This window comes from Epinephelus fuscoguttatus, linkage group LG4, assembly GCF_011397635.1.
Source record: "Epinephelus fuscoguttatus linkage group LG4, E.fuscoguttatus.final_Chr_v1".
In the NCBI taxonomy this organism is placed as follows: domain Eukaryota; kingdom Metazoa; phylum Chordata; class Actinopteri; order Perciformes; family Serranidae; genus Epinephelus; species Epinephelus fuscoguttatus.
The window spans coordinates 13,497,771-13,517,545 of NC_064755.1; the positions used below are offsets into that span (position 1 = coordinate 13,497,771).

General features: G+C 41.7%; 1 protein-coding gene across 2 annotated transcripts in view; it reads left to right on the plus strand.

Annotated features, from left to right (window-relative positions):
* The window catches only part of slc45a3 (solute carrier family 45 member 3), a 41,416-nt gene that overhangs the window by 11,431 nt on the left and 10,210 nt on the right, over window positions 1–19,775 (plus strand). Inside the window, exons 1-3 of one of the 2 annotated variants that reach the window (XM_049573096.1) lie at window positions 5,317–5,432; window positions 13,451–13,813; window positions 19,494–19,684. In XM_049573096.1, coding sequence (XP_049429053.1) covers window positions 13,666–13,813; window positions 19,494–19,684 — 339 coding nt within the window. In that variant the 5' untranslated portion in view covers window positions 5,317–5,432; window positions 13,451–13,665. Of the gene's footprint in view, window positions 1–5,316; window positions 5,433–13,450; window positions 13,814–19,493; window positions 19,685–19,775 lie in introns of those variants that run through there. The other variant, XM_049573097.1, reaches the window with a different exon arrangement.

The window sequence follows — 19,775 nt, forward strand, 5'->3', positions numbered from 1 at the left end:
CGTAAGGTCTGACAATCACGGTTACCTCACAGCAGTCAGGGTACTGTTGGCTATGACATGGAGGTCTGTGCGACCCTCCAAGGATATGCCTCCCCAGACCATCACTGACCCACCGCCAAACTGGTTATGCTGGAGGATGTCAAAGGCAGCACATCATTTACCACAGCATTTCCAGACTCTTTCATGCCTGTCCCATGTGCTCAGAGTGAATCTGCTTTCATCTGTGTAGAGAACGGGGCGCCAATGACAGACTTGCAAATTATGGTATTCTCTGGCGAATGGCAAATCGAGTTGCACGGTGCTGGGCTGTGAGCACAGGTCCCACTAGAGGAAAAAAAGTCCAAAAAAGTTAATAACTTACAAATTATGGCGAAAAGGTAGTTTCTTGCAACCCTAAAATTAAGATAAAAATATTCCCCAACGAAAAAACATTTCTGGTTGCTGATATGTAGTGTTTATTTAACTTTTGATTTAACTCTAAAAATTAAAACCCTCGGTGCGCACTGCAGCGCAAGCAGACAGATGCGCGACTCAGAGCAGCATGTGTCACTGACACCAGATTCAGAGCGCAGCCGACCGGTGGAAAATGTCACCATCAGCATATTATTTTACATTAATAAAATCTATTTTATCATTATTTTGAGTCACATTGTTGAAAGAATTTAGTTGTCTGTGTTCAAGCAGGATAACAGGTCTCCATTCATTGCACGTTGGCCTTTCTATTTCCTTGTCAGAGATGGTATTGCGTTCAAGGTCCCCCCCCCCCCCCAAAAAAAAAACCGGGGGGAAAAAAAGGCAGAATATTCCAAAAAAAAAAAAAAATTCGCAATCGAATCCTGTGCCATCGAACGAAGCTTCGAATTTTTGGGTCAGCCCTACAAACTGCCCTCATGAAGTTTGTTTGTGACAGTTTTATCAGAGACCTCCTGACCAGTAGCCTGCGGGAGGTCATTTTGTAGGGCTCTGGCAAGTCTTCTCCTGTTCGCCCTCGCACAAAGAAACAGATATCTGTCCTACTGCTGGGTTGATGCTCTTCTACGGCCCTGTCCAGCTCTCCTTGTGCAACGGCCAGTCTCCTGGTATCTCCTCCATTTAATTGAGACTGTGCTGGGTGACGCAGCTAACCCTCTTGTAACCGCACATATGAATGTGCCATCCTGGAGGAGCTGGACTACCTGTGCAACCTGACTGGGCTGCAGGTACCACCTTGTGCTACAAGTAGTGACAAGGGCACTAGCAGAACACAGACTGATATCACTGAAGTTTAATCGACTTGGTGTTATACTGTGACGATTAGCCTAACTGTTCCCTTAATTTCTTTTTGACCAGAGAATATTATATCTTGTGGTTAGAGTGCAAAAGGCTCAGATTGTGACAAAGATTCTTTGTCTTTTTGCGAACATGGCACTGCTTCTTGTTTTTGCCAGACTAGCATCAAAAACATTATTCATCTGATAACATCACAAATGTTGAAAAACAAAAAGTTGAAAATAGCCTAACTCTTTTGACCAACTTAGGTACATTAACAGTGATGTTGATGACTGCTAACAACAAATCTCTAACAACAAATTGAGCTATGTAAATTTAAAAGATATTGTTTCAGAATGAAACAACAGAATGAGGGTTCCTTCTTGTAAACACAGTAAAAGGCCCTGTTTATACCTGGTATCAACATACGTCTTGGTCAAGTGTCAATGACCAACAAGACACACTGTGATTTGATCACTCACCACTTGCCGAGGTGGTCTGGGACACAAGAACTACGTCATCACTGTAGGACATGGTGGCTGTTTTAGGGACAGTGCTCCAATGCTGTATAACTTGCTCATTTTACAACAACTTGGAAAAAGTGTTAAGAAGTTTCTCCAGCTTTACCAACACAACTGCTAATGTGACTAGTGAGCATGCTAGTGAGAGTATGTATGTAATAACTGAATGTGAGGCCCTTTGACCTTCTGGCACAACTGACATAGGCAGTCACAAAATCCGAACACAAGTGGTCAGCTGTAGACACATGATAGACATAGATGTGAATGACGATGTGTCTTATCTGTTCACTTGGGTTTGGATAACCAAAATTCATGTTAATAGATTGTGTTGCTCAGTGTGTGTTTAAAGGCATTTCCTTCTGAACCGAATGACTGTTTTTCTGTTCTGCTCTACAGTAGCCCATGCAAGTTCCTGTAAGGACACCTCTTTTCTCAACCGAAAAAGACGTCCTACAATAAGGCCCCTTTTCAGAAAGAGCTCATGCCAGCAAGTAATGCCCTTGTTGTCTTTTTTTTTTTTTTTTTTTTGTAACTTGAAAGCCCAGCTCTTTCAGTTCCTCTTTTTGATGTTACATGTCCCGCTATTAGTCTAACTAATGGATCTAGATGTATTGCAAAATGATGACCTCAGTGGTTCTTCATGCAGGATTTTCTTGTTATTATACAAAATATCATGATAAAATTCACTAGGAGAAGAGACTAATGTAGCTTTTTAATATGATGTGATCCCATTTATTTGCCTGATAGTTTATTTTCCAAATCTGGTAAAAAAAAAAATCCCCTGTGGCAGAGGAAAAATTACCTTTTGTATTGGGCCATTTGCAAGATCAGTTTAATGTTGCATTAATTGTCGTTAGTAAGACATTGATGAAATTATACATTAGAGATAGTATTGTGTCAGTAATAATATGACAGAGCAGATGTTTTTGACATCTCTGTCGTGGACCTGTGTGTGCTGATGATTTTTTAAAATCCAGTATTATCAAAGCATGTAATAATACTAGATAATGCATTCTTTGGGGAAAACCCTGCATATCCCGCCGCCGCGTCAAATTTTCCTTATGGTTTAAAAAGTATCACATCATGCATTTGACCTGAAATTTGGTACGTAGGAAAAACCCTATAAACTTAACTTATCTTCCCCTCTGAGACGCAGGACCAAACATGTGTATAGTAGCCTTGTGCAAAGTATGACTGATCTTCGAAGGGATGTAACATCATGTGTGCCTCTTGGCTTTTGCTTCATGGATCAATTCAACATTTCATAATTGAATTTTCATTATTTATGATACTGAAGCAGCTGTGACAGTGTGGTGGTGTACAACAGATGGTCTCGTGTAAATAAAACACTGATGGGATTCCTGAGCCTTTAGGGACTGTATAAAAGAGTCTTGGACCATCTATGTTATGTCCTAGTATAGATACCTCCTGGAGAATGTTAACAGTCTGGTGCTAGATGGAAAGTGGAGAAGCGCTAATCCTGAAGGCGCTACATGCTAAAAGCTATTGGGTATGTATAGTACCTCTGTGTTTAATGTGTTTAAGCATCAGTGTCACGTATTTACTTAAAGGTTAATTTGCTGTGGAAGCACACAATGAGTGATTGATCCTTCCCATCCCATCCTTCGTGCTATGTATAATGTGGGTGACATTTAGGCTTTATTGGGTCCCTGCTGCTATGCCAAGACTAGTGGCCCTTGAGTTCTATTTCTGACACGCTGTTTTGGTTTCCTGGGTTTATCAAAGCAGAGAGCAGTGTGTCGTAGCTTATTATGGGCATGTTGGGTTTGGCCAGTGCTGGAGAGGCAGGGTTTGTGGAAAAGGCTACCATAGAATTAAAACCTTCTTTGCCTGTCCAGAATGCTTGTGTCCTTAGCCCAAAGCTGTAGTCAAGCATGCGCACACACACACTCACTCACTCACACACCATGTTAACAAAAGAAACACTGCAGCACAAAAGCTTGAAGATGTTTAATGTTTTTGTGCTGTATCATTTTATGCAGCAACAGAGTCATTAGTAGAAAGGGCTGTCAGCTGGTTGGGAAAAAGTGTCTGGTATGTGTGGAACTTGAGGTTACTGGAGCCTCCCTTTTTTTAATGATATCCCTCACTATTCATACAGTTCTCTTGCCTACACCATGAAAAGCTTTTTTCCTTGCATTTTCCATTCCTAGTTAATTATTAGACTACTATTAGGGTGTGTGTTTGAGATATGCATATTTGTACTCTGGGTGGGTAACACCATTGAGATAATAGCTTACCTTTTTTTTATCTATTGCCTATTTTGAAAGAAGGGCATTATTAGTTTTGTGTGTTCCAGATTTATCTGAACAAAAGTTTTGTTACGGGTAAGACATATTCGGTAAGTGAGCACACAGAGACCCGGTCTTTCTCCAAAATAGGATTTTCAGAATTCTCTTAATTCCAGGCAAGCCGCTCCTGTTGCAGAGGGGAAGTGCTGCCAGCAGCCATTCTCTGCACTCTGTCTTCATATTGATCTGCCTCTGGGCTCCAGAAATGGGGATTCCTTAAAGCCAGCCATAGTCTAATGACATTACTCAACACCCCCTCCCCACCCACCACTAACCACCCTCTCCATTTTAGAGCTCCCTTCGCTCCACTTTTTTTTTTCTTCCTCTCACTGTTATCTAATTAAAAGCTTTTCTATAGAGGGTTGGTCTTGGCCTCCAGGCGTGGGGTACAGACATGGCAGCCAGCCGGGGGTTGAGTGATTGTGTGTGTGTGTGTGTGTGTGTGTGTGTGTGTGTGTGTGTGTGTGTGTGTGTGTGTGTGTGTGTGCGCGCGCAAGGAACCGTGGGTGTATGTCTGCGCGTGTGTGCATGTACGTGTCTACTGAAATGGGCTTATTGCTGGTTGAGCCAGTGAACCTGGAAAAGGGTTAAAGCAGTCCATGGACAAGCGGTCATGCAGGAGCATGAGCTTAACTAAGACTGGGCTGCAGGAGGGGAGGTAATGAGAGAGGGTGGGAGAGCTGCCCCTGCCCTGATAGGCAGCTGAACATGATACTGGGTCAGGGGGTATAATACAGAACTTTTAGGGAGTGGTTATAGATAGTGAGAGAGAGGGGGTGGGGGAGTGGCCTCAGTGTGGGGTTGTTAAATGATGTCAATTCATTCTTTGTTTCCTAACCGCCTGTTGTGCTTATGTTATACAACACAGGTGAACATGTGTCTCTCTCTATCCGATAATTCAGGTCAAGGTTTTGGCTTTGCTCTGAATTTTTTTCTTCCTGATAAAATTTTGGGGGTAAAACCGGAACGAGTCATTTTTTCAGACAGATACAGACAGACAGAGAGCGACAAGATTCCTCAAGTGCTTTGGGATTTTCCCAATTCCCACCTTACAGGCTGAGGCACAGAAGAGAGGGAGGGAGCGAGAATAATGGGAGGGATGCAAAGGAGGTGGGCTAAGTAAGAGAGGAGGGAACAGGGGACACAAAAAGAAGCCAAATAAAAAAAGAGTCAGACTCTTGAGCATAGAGTTGAAGCAGGTGGTCAAAAGAGTCAGTGCAGATATGCTCTGCAAGTGAGCAGTGTGTTGATTGGATAAAGAGTGTGAACTGCCTTTAAAATAGATTAGATGCTCAATTTCCAGCCTTGCAAAAATCTGCAGATGGACCTTTGAGCTTTGCTTCTTTAGCTGGTGAGTATCATTTTGCCAAATAACTCACATCATAGGTGGCTCATTGTGTTGTTTTGCTTTTATCACACTTTTCTCTTACATTGCCTTGCCTTAACATGTGGAAGACCAGAGGTACAAATAGGTAATGGACATGATAGAATGAACTGAATTGAATACATTTCTTTGTAATGCCAAAGATGCACAGTTTTAGTCATGCATTTGGGATTTTTAGCTGCTGTCATTCAGCCAAGCATGATGAATTTTCTCTGAATGTGATGAGCTCATTGTAGCATATGAAATGAAACTGTACCTCTGTATTGTGACTGCTAATGCTAGTGAAAGGTCAGCTGTATCTTTTTTAAATAGAAAGTCTCATTTAAGTTCTGATGTGACCTTTTTATCAATCATACAAGAATGTTCTTTTATAGTATGTGCATGTAAGGGATGTAAATTAAGCCACGGTTTGATTGGAAAAATAAGCCAAAGCAAGCTGATTCATCACCCTGATGCATGTTACATTGAAGGGTGGCACCATTATTATTATTAGGCTATTATTTTTTCATGTCCATTAGTGTTCCTGATTATTAAAATCAGTATATTCAAAGTTTGATGGAAGTATGTATGTTGTAGCTTCAAAATGCTGTCTTCCCAAGCCCTTTTAAAAATTTTATCCCACAGGACCTGATGCAGGTTTCTGCTTGTAACTCCCTTGTTCTGTGAGGTAAAATTAGGCCTACTGTTTTTGTCAATGGAGACTGGTAGCTATAACCTAGGTCTCTGCTTTTTTGCTAATGTTGAGTGGGGGTTTCCATTTTAAAAACACAAAAAGGAATGCAGATAGACCCACCCTTTAAGTGTTATAACATGGCTATATTGATAATTTGACTTAAAATAACAAATTTTATGTTACAAATGAGGATAAACAATTCAGAAATATCTGCTGACACTGACTGAGTTAGCTTGGTTACAAAAAAAAACCCCACCACCACCACAAATTGGCAGTGCACAGATAAAATAATTTGAAACACAGCTGTGTTGTTGAGTAACTAATCACAAAATGTCATCATACCGCCCCCCACCCCCAAATTTTTACAAATAAGATTCCATGCTTGCGTGTTACAACACAGTGCTGATCGAAAATACCATCTTACAGCAATTAACTGGTTGTTGATAAAACCTAATTAAAATTGTGACTGCTCTATTAACTAAATGTAAACACACCTGATCATGGTTGAATGAAAACTCATTAGCGTTTGCATTCCCTCTTATTAGTCCTTTCACCTTGACACAATAGATTTTTCAGTGACTGGAAAGCCACAGTCCGTAGGGAGTCACGTTATCAGCCACATTGACTCACAAGAGGCGACACGGCTGAACTCTGCTGCACTCCATTGTTGTGCTATTTGCATGGGCCAGTATGATAACAGTCACCTCCCTGAGCTGGAGCAGGCTTCAGTCTCTCGTGTGGTCAGAGGCGCAGGCTTCCCACTGTTTACCCCTTCACACACACACACACACACACACACACACACACACACACACACACACACCCTAATCCCAGACCAGGGCAGCCCAACCTAGCTTGCATTTCTCTCATGTTCTCCTTCAGATAAACACAGATACTTTTTCCTCCACTCACTTTTCCAAAGTTAGAGTCATTGGTGCAGAGATGCTGTTAAAAAACAGTATTAGGGAATTCCTGTGTTGTGAGTAAATAAATTCCTGAACTTACTTACTCCCCTTTAACTATAAATCACATCCTCTGACTAAAACAATTTTTGAAGACACTAATAGCATTGCTGTCTGAGGAGCCATGAACTATTAGTTTCTTGTCATCTTTTTGGTCTTTTAAACTTAGGGGACTTATTCTGAGTCATTGGCCTAATTAGGTGCAGAGATGGAAAGAGCACTTCACATTTTGGCACTGCAAAGAGTGTCATTAGACCCTCCAGAAATAAGACAAGGTTGTCTTTCTCCATTATAAGATGTATGTCCATCCATCGTATCTTCTCCCAGAAGCGCTACTTTAAAATAACTGGCGACAGGTTGACTTTTCATTTAAATAGGCAGTGTAGTACAGGAGGTGAATATTAGCAGCAGACAGCCGTCCGCCTGCTGGCGTTGTCTTTGAAATGTTAGGTTGGTCACATGATTTGCGGTGAAAGGCAGGGTCAGGGGTCATAGTGACGGATGTGAGCTTAAGATTACAGGCTGGGGGGTAGGCTCAGAACAGTCAGGCTGCCTTTCAAGTGAGCAGAGACAGAACACAAATCAAACTCTAAACTTTTTTTTTTTATTGAGGTAGGTTAAACAAGCTCCGTGTTATTATCCAGTTGTGAGTAACAGAGGGAAATGGTGTGTTTGGAAAAATGGTGCCAGAGGTCTGATGGTGTCGTCCTCATCTGGATGACAGGTCATGGAAAGATGCAGAACACCTGGTAGAGATGACCAAAGGAGATACAGAGTAGCAGAGGGACTGAAAAGGAGTGGGAAGCATAATAAAATGTCAATAAATTAGAAAAGGGTAAATTTCTTGAGAAATTTAAGTTTTCTTTCTTATGCCAAAATTCCATTCGTGGGTCAAAAGTCTTGAAATAATAGTTTTCACGTGAAATTTTGTAAGGGAACAGCAGTTGAGGTGTCAGTGTAAGTGTATGCACTGAAAATGTTTGAAATGACAGTCTTAGTATTTAAAAGGCTGGTGTGTTATTTGAAGTGTAACTGTGTGCTCTGATAGTGTTAAACAAATTTTAGAGTGTATACAAAGTCAACGTGAAGGTGCGGTCACATGCAAAAACTTTAACTTGATAGAAAAATGTGTGCGTATCCTGTGCCTTTATGAATCTGCTTCATGAACGTGAAGATGAGAAGAAAAAGGAGAGTGACTGGTGGGAAATGATAGAAGGAACTGGAATTTTGAAAGTGTTGAGTTCAGTCAGATGCTGAGTTGACATGACATCAACATAGATTTATAATAATACCTAGATACCAGATGACAAGATGGTGCCTATTCAATCCAGTGGAGCTGCTCACCTGGCGCAAAAGTCAAAAAAGTTTCTAGCTTCTGGGTTTACTTCCACAGTATGTGGCCCACTGAATATGCGCAGTAGCCGCCCACAAGTTTTAAAACGTTTTTCTCGGCTTAAGGAAAGTTTTAAAAATATAAAAGTTTCATGGACCAAATATTCATAAAAGAAAGATTCATAATCGATCGAGATTGTCAATTCTTTTGTTAATCATGGTGGACTGAGGGGAAAATACATGTTTCGCTGCAATACTGCCAGAGGCCACTGGGAAAAAATTAGCTGCAAGGCTGAGCTGCTTTCCTGGGAGCCTGGGCATCTCACTGAATATGAAGCCAATATATCTTGATTACCACCTGGTGGCTGGCTTCAGTTTAGGTCATATTCCATATTCTGGATATTTTGGCTTCATTTTTGTATAATTGGAGTATGTAGAAATGTGTTGGCCATCTTTATATACAGTCATTTAGCTGAACACAAACATACACATGGCCAGTATGTCCATTGCTAGCTAGCATATTCTAGTGAAGTACATTGGCCTATTTGGGGTGAATACACACTAAAAGTTTAGTGCTCAAATTTGTGCAGGACGTGGGACAAACATTTTAGGTGTGGAGAGCAACTCAGAGTGGACAAATTAGTCTCATCAATCCAGGTATAACATATACAACACAGTCAAGTCAGTGCACAGGTCTGTTTATTAAGGGTTTGTTGTGAAGGCATTTATCTTTGAGGACATGTTGATGGGGACTGTGTATAGAAGAAACCTGTCAAGGGCCCTTTGAGTGTGACATCATTCCCATGACCTCCACGACAATGCCAAGTTGGCACTGTTCACAAATGCTGCAGTAGTGATATTATGGCAGCATTGTAAGCAGAGCACTGTTCATTAAGGGTTGCTCCATCTTAACTTGTTTGTGTTAATCAGAGAGCAGAGAAGGAGAAAGAAAGGTTTGCAGGAAGTGAGCCAGGGAAGCCAGTCAGCATAAAAGCTGGTCGTGCTGTCCCCTCATGCAGACTGTCGGGTCCATTAATGTGCAGGAACTTAAAGGGAGGAAGGCCACAGTGCTGCAGCCATTCAGTTTGAGCCAAAGACACAACCAGACCCTCCTACTGAGGTTTCTGCAGCCACAGCCACGACTGTGCTTGTGGCTCTGATGTCATCTCAGAGCAATTCTTTTTCTTCTTCTGTTCCAAACCCTGCTGTCTCTGCTGGGAGACCCCCCACCCAACTACACACACACACACACACACACACACACACACACACACACACACACACACACACACACATACATTTTCTATATCCTACCATCTATATGAACAGTGTGTTAATAAAGGACTTGGAAATGGACTTGATACCTCACTATATCACATTACTTTCCCTGGTACAATGTATACAAAGCCCGTTTTGTATTGTAAGAATACAGCTCAGAGTCATTAGGACCGATTTTTGGGGGGCCTGCAGCTGAATAGGGCATGGTAATGGAGCAGTGGGAGAGCTGACAAAAGCAGCCCACCACCACCACCACCACCACCCCTCCTCTCACCATCCTGGCTCAGATTGTAGTGGTTAAACACGTAAGGTGACGAGGAGAGCTGTTTGTCTAACAGTGTGTGCGTGCGTTTGCGTTTCCAAGGCTATGGGAAGACGACGTAGGGCATGACTGGAATACATTGTAGAGTCAGATGTGTCATTAAGCGAGTGGTGGAATGACTGTGTGGGTTGCCAGTGTGTGTGCTTCTCTGTTCTTTTGCTAAAACTTAATCTCGAGAGTTCTGTTCTGCTTCGTGCCAATGCCACAAACCTTGAACTGGCTTAAGAGTACCATACTTAAAACAAACAAGTGGATTTTATTTTTATGTTTGACTTTGAGGTGGACAAATGGACTGATAAATGCTTCTCTGCACTATTTTCACTGTTTTCCTCTAGCCGTGCCATCATCTTTCAGTCCTTCCATCCTCCTCCCTTGCCCCTGTCCAAACTCTGCCTTGCCGCTCCTACTCGGGTCAAGACTTAAGCAACCATTCATTTTACAAAACCCTGGAATCTGACTTGCATTTGGGCAGGCGTCCAGACAAGCCGCAGCCGCTTGGGCAGACAAATCAGATTTCTCTATTCTTGCCACCGGGGGCCCTTCTGTTTTCAGTGAGAACGTCTGACAGAGAGTCAGCTGGGGCTGCAATAGAAAGCATTCACACTGAGATTCAGAACCATAAAGGCATAACCAGTCATGGGCAGATATGTCAAAAGGGAGCTCTTAGAATGCAGGTCAGAGACAAAGCTGACCTCAGGGGTTGAGCAAGGAAAGAGATGAAATGCAGAGGAGAGGGAATGTACATACACACACACACACACACACACACAGATAATATGTTGGTAGGGGGTTGTAGTGGCCAGACAGGCCGTAGGGGCAAAGGCTGGTCCCCTGATGGGTGTCTTTCTGAGTGCCCAGGCTGGGTGGGAATGAGATCTGACGGGTGTGAAATGGTCCTCTCTCTAAGTGACCTAGGCCCCTGCTAGGTCCAGCCTGCTAACACTGTCGCTTTGTCCCTCACATTCTCAAAGAGCCTGTATATCAAAAGGACTCTTAATGACTGAGCTGGGAATGTACGCATGCTGTAGGAACTCTGATTGCATCATTGATGACATTCATTTCACATTTTTGATAGTAACGATGTAAAAGGCACAGGAGGTTTTAGAAGGGCATTGTAAATCTGGGATTATAGTGATTTGCTCAATTGGTGCTAAAACATGACTTAAAAACATTAAACTCCTGAGCTGATAACAGAAACTACTATGAGCATCTCTAGTTTTTTGACAAAAACAGCATGTCATCTATTTTGTCTCTACACTAATGCAAGACACATCTCACTGGAATACTGTATGAATATGATTAGATCACTCTCTGATCTGAGCACATTTCTGTGATTAACCACGTCGTGTTGAGGATGATGACATCCATTTTGTTAGCACGGAGAGAACAGATGGGCAGCATTGGCAGAGAAATGTCACACCAAATGCAAATATAGCACCTCGTTGTTTCTGTGTTTGCGGCTGTTCTGACTGTTCTTGCTCTTTTCCTCTGCTTTTAAAGAACGCACACCTCATTGGCGGATGATGACGACAATGGTAATCGCGGTCTTACTTTTTTCATGTACAGGGATCTGACTGCACACAGATTGGAGGCTGCCAGATATATTTTTATTGTATGTAGGCCTATATAATATGCAGTTGTATGCCTCCTGTCCAGCGATAGCCGTGGCCGGAGGCATTATGTTTTTGGGTTGTCTGTCCATCTGTCGGTCCGTCCAGTTATCATGAAAGTGATATCTCAAGAGGGCCTTTAGGGACTTTCTTCAAATTCCGCACAAATGTCCACTTGGACATCCACTATGAGCTGATTACAGTTTGGTGGGCAAAGGTCAGTGTGACCTTGTGTGTATCTCATTCTCATGAACGCAGTATAAGAAGGCCTTGAGGGAATTTCCTCAAATTTGGCAGTAAACGGTACTTGGACTCACGGATGAACTGATTAGAATTTGGTGGTCAAAGCTCATTCACGATCACTGTGACCTCACAAAACATGTGTGTTTGTGTTTCATATTATGCAGCTTCTGTTCAGCAACATTTGAAATATTGTCTACTGTCATTGCTGCATATGAGTCTGGACAGACATGGATTTGAACTGTAACTGCGGCTTGACTGGTTCGCTGAGGCATACAACCGCAAGGTGGTAAATTCTACTGTGTCTTTAGGATGACAGTCATACTTCATTCCTTCAGGTGACTATAAGTAAAATGTAAGACTGTAATCCCGTAAAAATGCAGAACTGGTTTCAGAGTGAATGGGGGTTGGTCACATGCATGGTCTTTTGACAGTAAACCATGTAATGGAGAATGTCAACTATTGTCGCTGAAAAAACCCTTTAAGGTACAGTTGACTTGTTTGTTATTGTAGGATCGTGTGCAGAAAATACCAAGGAGACATTTGTTTTGGTTGGTTTGATATTCAAAGCTTAGAGTCAAGTAAGTATGGCTGTAGCTCCACCTCTTGCTTAAACATATCTTGACAACACAGTTGATGACTTTGTCGTCTCTTTTCATGTATTTGACACAACATAGCTTTCTGTGTTTAAACCTAGCATGGTAAAACCTGCTGCGTAGTGTCATCCCTCTCACATGTGACTTAGTCTACCTCCTGCCGTATAGTCTTTTTCTAGTGACATGTCTTTCCAGGTGCTCAGCTGAACAATGGCAGTAATCTGCTAGAAATTCCTGGAAGGAGGGCTTGCGCATGTGACTAAAACTGCAATCAGAGCTTAATAATACAGATAATTACAGGGTCAGCCAAGGAAAGGCTCCTACTAATACTAGAGTTATTATGGAGAAGGGAAAGGGAAATGTAGTAAGGAGAGAGAGATGGGAAAATTGGAACTTAGACTCCTTTTTTAAAACACTGATCTTTAAGCATTTACCATGCATGTACTTAGACTTAAATAAAGGGAAGCAAAGTAGCAGAGAGAGAGAGAATTCTCCTGGCAAATGGTATGGTGTGTTTGCCACGTCGCTCTCCAGCTGACTCATCTCCTCTGTCCGCCTGTTGTTGTTACTGCTGTCCTGAAGGTGCTGGTGAAGAGCTCCGAGAATACATCAATATCATATCCTTGTGACTGTTGCTGCCATTTCCATGTTCCTGGAAAATGTATTGGAATGTGCATTGATTGGATTCTTTTGTAAGAGAGCTGTCAAGCTGACACCCCCCTTGCAACCTGAGGCCGCTGACATCCAGGTGTAGTAACCTGGAAATGACCTGTCTAATGGCATGCCTAAGCTCTTACTCACATTTTCTAACGGTCTGAAATAACAGCAAATTATATACTGTGTGACATGCCATGCAGAGACTGTGTGAAAGATGTAGCATATTTAGATGTCGCTTTCATTTCGCTGTTCAAAGTTGCTAAAACTTTCTTTCCAGTTCTCACTGCTCTCCTTTCCTCTTCTCTTACTTTACAGATCCAGAATGCTGAGAAGAGGATGAATCCTCCAGGTCATCTGAGACATCCACGTGTCTTTGCTGCTGTCCCTCCCCGACAGCCCTCTTGTCCCACTGGGGCACCATCTGCCTCCCCACGCTCCCCCCCTTGCCCCTGCCTGGGTCCCTCCCCCCTCCCCTGCCTCCAGTAGTGGCCATCCCAGAGGGGAGGAAAGGCGAGCCGGCCCCTGTAAATATGCCTGGATGGAGGTCTCAGTGGCGTCTCGTCCTGCTGAACTCCCTGACTTGTGGCCTGGAGATCTGTGTGGCAGCTGGGATCACATACGTGCCCCCACTGCTGCTGGAGGCTGGGGTGGAGGAGCGCTACATGACCATGGTGCTAGGTAAGGGTGGGTTAAGACTGAAAGAGTGAAATCTGGTTATAAGGCCTCTGTTACTTCACAGTGTTATGTGTGTTTTTATGTGAGTGCATGTGTTGCTGTTTCTGCCTCATTCTCTCTCACACATATGCATAGTCTCTCATCATTTCTCCCTTCCTGTCTCTGTCTGACAAGGTATCCATTAAACATGAAAGGCTTAGTTTTTCTCGTTCATATGCACACACTCCCAAGGATAAACTGCTGTATTGCTAGGGTTCGACCATCTCCTCTGTGGCTTCTTTATTGACCATGAGTGAGTGTTTCTCGTCCAAGTATTTCAAATGATAGATTTTTATAGCCCTCGAGCTCCATTCATTGACTTTGCAATACTTAGTGTATTGTCATAGGGCTTAAAAGTAATGGGTTTTTATTTAATCAGTCTGAATGCTTTGTTTGCTGTGGTTACACTAAAGCCATAACACAAATGAAAAGTTATTTAATTAGTTGCTGTTAACGCCATGAGAAGAATGGGCTCTACCCTCCAAGGAATTAATGTTTTGATACATGGGTTATTTTGCCTCAGAGCTCTCCTCTTCTTTCCCATTTAGATCATAAAGACATAATTGAGGCAGTTACACAAATCAGTGGACAAATCACTTGTTTTTTTGTTTTGTTTTGTTGTTGAGGCGGTAATCTGCGCTAATTGAAAGGCAGCAGGAGAGCAAATTTCCAGAAGGAGCCACGATCTTCACTTTACACTGAACATTGTAAAACAAGGAGCAATTGTGATTTCATTTAAGGGGAAATACACCTATTTTCATACGATTCATACATGTCATTCCTATGGTCTAAGACAGTCCAAAAATATTAGTAAAAATGAACAAGTCTTCTAAATGCAAAAACTAGAGTGCCAAAACTCAAATTTCTGATGTCATAGGGTATACAGTCCATAGAGGATAAATGTTGGGCTAGACTAGACCAGACTAAACTGGACTGGACTGGACTAGAGATCTTATTGTCCACCAGGGGTGGAAATTTCTCTTAGGCTCACCAGACACAACAGACAACATAGTAAAAAGCAGACAAATAGTCGGTAAAACAAACATACAAAACACTTTTAGCTCATAATCTGTCTATGGTTTAAAACAGTCACTTTGTTGAGTTACGAATATTGATGGCACTTGGGATGAAGGAAATATGTTTTAGATGACACTGAGAGCTGTCAAGGGAATATTCTGAGTATATGGGTACAATTTTTGTTTTAGTACGGAGAACACTACAATGGAACAAAGCTCATTTGGGTATAAAACAAGAAAACAAATATTTTGTGGGTCCACAAGATCAGGCTCCCATTTATTGTCCATGGAGCAGCTCCAGACTTTATACCCTATGACATCACATGTTTGGGACTTACTTCTGTGGTTTCTGGCTTTGATGGAGAGAAGCTCATGTTCACAAATATTCATTAAACTTTCCTAGGCCATGAAAATAACATATTGTAATCCTTAATTTAGGTGGTGTTCGCCTTTCCCTATTAGTTGGATCATACAAACATTGTAATGATGAAACAAAGTAAACAAAGGAATTTTGGTTTGTTTGTGTTTATAGGGCAGATGCATAAGTATATTCACTGAATGGACCATTTCTATTGCTAATATTAGTAATAACAATCTAAGCTAATGCTTGTTCCTTTGCAGTTTATTTAAAAAAAAAAAAAAATACATATACATATATACCGATATTTGCACTACATATTATAACTGCGCAGTGCACACTTCCAGTACCATCATAGTAGTAGTCATCATAATTCTGCACTAAGGGAAAAAAAACAGTCATTGTTTGTATTTCTTTAAACCAATCACAATGTCTTGGGCGGAGCTACACCTAGGATGCAGCAATGGTGCTCTTGCAAAATAGTGTTGGGAGGGAAATTGTATCGGTGGAGAGGTGAGCCCTGGCATTGAAACATAAAACACTCCAAGACGTTTTAGAATGTAGGTTGCTAGTTCGGGAGTTGTTGTTGTGTAGCATGTTACCGTCTGAGATAGGCATCCAATGACAGGCTTTATACCCACAGTCTACATTCTGTGAGCCAGACTAGAGGCACTGTAACCCTGTTGTTAACAACAACAACAACAACACTCATTTTATAAAAAGTGCAGGAGGTTAGAATGATGAGTCCTCAAGTTTGTGTTCCTACACTTACACTTAAAATAGAAAATAGAGTTGCAGAAGCTAGAAAATACAAAAAAATTTTTTTTTTTTTTTTTTTTTTTTTGCTGGCTAAAAGTATCTCTAAGGTGTGGACAATCCAGCTGGAATGTGAAACTAAAGTTTAAAATAAAAGTATCATGCAATCAGCATGTGTTTGAATTCAGAACGTTCCTCTTCTGTTTTGTCTTCAGGGAAATGGTTTAAACAGAGAAATGACAGACATTTCCCACAGCATAATCTCACTGTTGCTAAACTTAAAAGTTTTAAACTGCTGTTGTGTCAGACCGCTGCTGAACCAAACAAACATGTTGATTACCAGAGGCAGTGAAAGGCACCAGTGACAGATACAGGTGGTGAACCTAATTTGAGCAACAGTGATACCACAGATACCACTACAGTACAATCCAGTAATAAATCTGTGAAGCTCATAGTATACCAGTGTTGCTGAGACTTTGCAAGAGAGGCACTGATCCAACTATATGGTCATTTAAGTGTGAACAAATACAAGGCAGTGTTTACAATATAATGCAACCAACACACCACAAACTACAGCCTCAAAAAAATGTACTGTAGAGATGAATAAGTGATAGCTTTAATACAAACAGAACAATGTAAACCTGGTTAATGCGTATTATCTTTCACTTTAAACACACATGATAAAAACATTTTACTGATATCATCTTTTACAATGAAGCACGCCATCATATCCAGGAATTCAAAGATGAGCAGTGAAAAGAATCTATTTTTGCTCTGTGGTCTTGTGCTACAGCGGATATACGCAGCACAAGAAAGAATGTGTAGCTGATGACCGCTATCTCTAGCTAACATATAATTCAGTTTGGCCTCTGGTTGTGTATTTGTGGCTTCAGTTGCCACAGATCCTTCAATCTGACAATAGTCTAATAGTCTAGTCTTTACTTACATTTTCCTAATGCAAACATTAAATAGGACCTATTATGCTTGTATCGTTTGTTTTTACCAGAACGTGTTTGTTCTAATGGTCAAAAAAACCCCACTTTATTTTCCTCATACTGTCTGTGCTTCAACACCTGTATTCATTCTCTGTCTGAGATGCTCTGTTTTAGTGCCTCTCTCTTCAAGCAGCCCCTCTCCCAAAAAATCTGCTTTGATGAGTCAGCGTTTCCGGTTCTTCCGTCTGACGCCTCTGCACCGTCATTGCTAAGAAATGACTGTAACAGAGAATAAAGCTCCTTTTTACTGTGACAATCACAAATAAAAATGTCAAAACACATCTGGACATGTTCCAGCAGGAAAATGATCTGAGATGATCTTAAAAAACAACATATTTCCCTGATATTTTTTTTATTTTTTATATAGCTTCATGTAGCAGTGGAGGCTATGTAATATAAACACTTACCAGTAGGATGCCTGGAGCAAATGACCATAGAAAGAAATCCGGCACACTCTGACATCATGCTGCAGCCAGAGAAGAGAAACCTGTTAGAAACATGAAGTTCAAATCGGTAAAAAACCTGAGGTTTTGCTCACGAGGATTGTTTATGCATCACCTTACTACATTATTTAAAACTCTGGCCACATTTAATATGAACATCCTTCCGTATAATATTATGTAGAAGACACAAAATATGGAAAAGTACAGTGTATATATTTGCACACTGTAACTGAGTTTACTTGTGCGCAATTTGAATAGTTGCACTATCCTTTCAGCCTAAATGGCATTCACATGGTCTTCACTAAAGGCATCTCTTTGAGAAATTGTCTTGTGACTTTACCGATGATAAATACAATTCCACTAAACCAAAAGGCTCTATTTGGGTGACGGAAGTGGCTATTCAAGTATAAAGAATAAAACAACATACATTTTCACTCTCCCAGTTCTGTAACAGCTGCTGGTGATATGAGGAAAAATGATTTCATTGTTGAGTTCCTCCCTAACAGCCTGCACTGTAAGCCAATCTGGAAATGGCACTCAACCTAATTCTCATCTCCGTGTATTACAATGGAGTGCCTGAGTGTTATTTGAATGAAGATAGATATTGTGTCTTGGGAGGGTTAAAGCTAATTTCCCCCAAGCACTAGTGTCAGGTTCTCAGATGGCTGCTTTCGACTTTATCTAATAGCCATTTGTTGGCTGCTTCATCCTCCAGTTGTTACTCTCTTTCTCTGGTTTCCTCGCTGTTAGTGGAGAAGATACTCTGTGCTTTTAACACAGAGGTGTCTGTTACTCCTGGTATTTTTAACCATATTTAGGTGTGTATTTAAGTAACAAAGCACACTGAGGAATGTGACATGTTTTATATTAGGTGGGATCGTATGTGGTGTGTGGGATAGGTTAGACACCACACTGAGTGAGTGAGTGAGTGAGTGAGTGAGTGAGTGAGTGAGTGAGTGAGTGAGTGAGTGAAAACAGAGCTGGAAAGCAGCTTGCTTTGTATTTGGAGGCTGGAAAGCATACTTGGTGTGTGAGAGATATATAGTGTATCACATGGAGCAGTTACTGAGTGGAAAGAGTGTGTGTGAGACAGTAAGTCTTACAGCTGTAGATGGTAAGGATTGTTATGATGAGCCTCCACAGCTGCAGGAAGAAGAAATGTGGTGGAGGTGCTGACTGCCTGGCTGCAGTCGACTTGTCTGTCTTTCTCAAATTGCCTGCTTGTCTCTTTGTCTGCACTTGTGTAAGGATTTTGAAGTACTCTTCAGACACCAGAAATACAAATGTTGTCTGTGTTTCAGTTTCTTGTCACACTGTAGAAAGTGGTGTAGTTGCAGTCATGCTTCTTTGCTGTGGAGTTTTTGACCCCTAGTGGTGCTGTAGAGCAATGTTTTTGATGAGGGGGCCCTGTATTGTTTGTATTTTCTGTTTTACGAGCATGTGCGTGAGGACAGCATGAATTCACAATGTGCCTTGTGATGAGGAACATTAGCCTAAATATAGATGAATCATGTTGTCTATAATGAAACCTCCACAGGATACCTTTTAAACGTCAGACTCTATCCCCAAGATTGGGTTGTTTTCGATATTGCATGTGCGTCATGTGAACACTTCATGTACCATGGTGTGTTGTAATTAGCCAGACCCAACCTCATGTGGAGGACAGGCTGAGGGTGGGTTACCTTCAGGCAGCAGGCCATCTGTGGGAACCATCACAAGCAGTCGGCGATAATGAGAGAGGGGCACACGCAATTCACCCCCTGGTAGGGCAGAAGCAAGGCGGACCAATAAGAGGCAGGCTGAAAAAAACACATCAGCCAACCAGTCATAAAGGCTGGTGTAAGCCACTGTAACTAAACAGAGATTTGACAGACACCTGTGTTTTTGGCGTGGGATATTGCCAAAATCTACTTGGAAAGTATGAGTGGAAATGCAATGTGTGATTTAAGGATTTCATACCAATTTTATAAGAGCGACAGTGTCTGTGTGAAGAAAAATACCTTGTTCCCCTCAAAGTATTCTATTCTTGTTTAGTGTTGTCTCTGACTCCTTCTGTGTCTCACTGGCCGTCCACAGGTATTGGTCCAGTGCTTGGCCTCTTATTCATCCCTCTGATTGGCTCAGCCAGTGACCACTGCAACAGCAGTTATGGCAGACGACGGCCTTTCATCTGGCTGCTGTCTTTAGGAGTCCTTCTGGCACTCTTCATCATTCCCCATGCCGATGTACTGGCTGCACGCCTTGCCTGGGGTGGGCGCACCCTCCAGGTAGCATAACTGTTTATTGTTTGTGACTGTTATTTTGGTAAATTCTACATGCACAGTACACAAGATAGAAATTAACTTCTACCATGGTTAT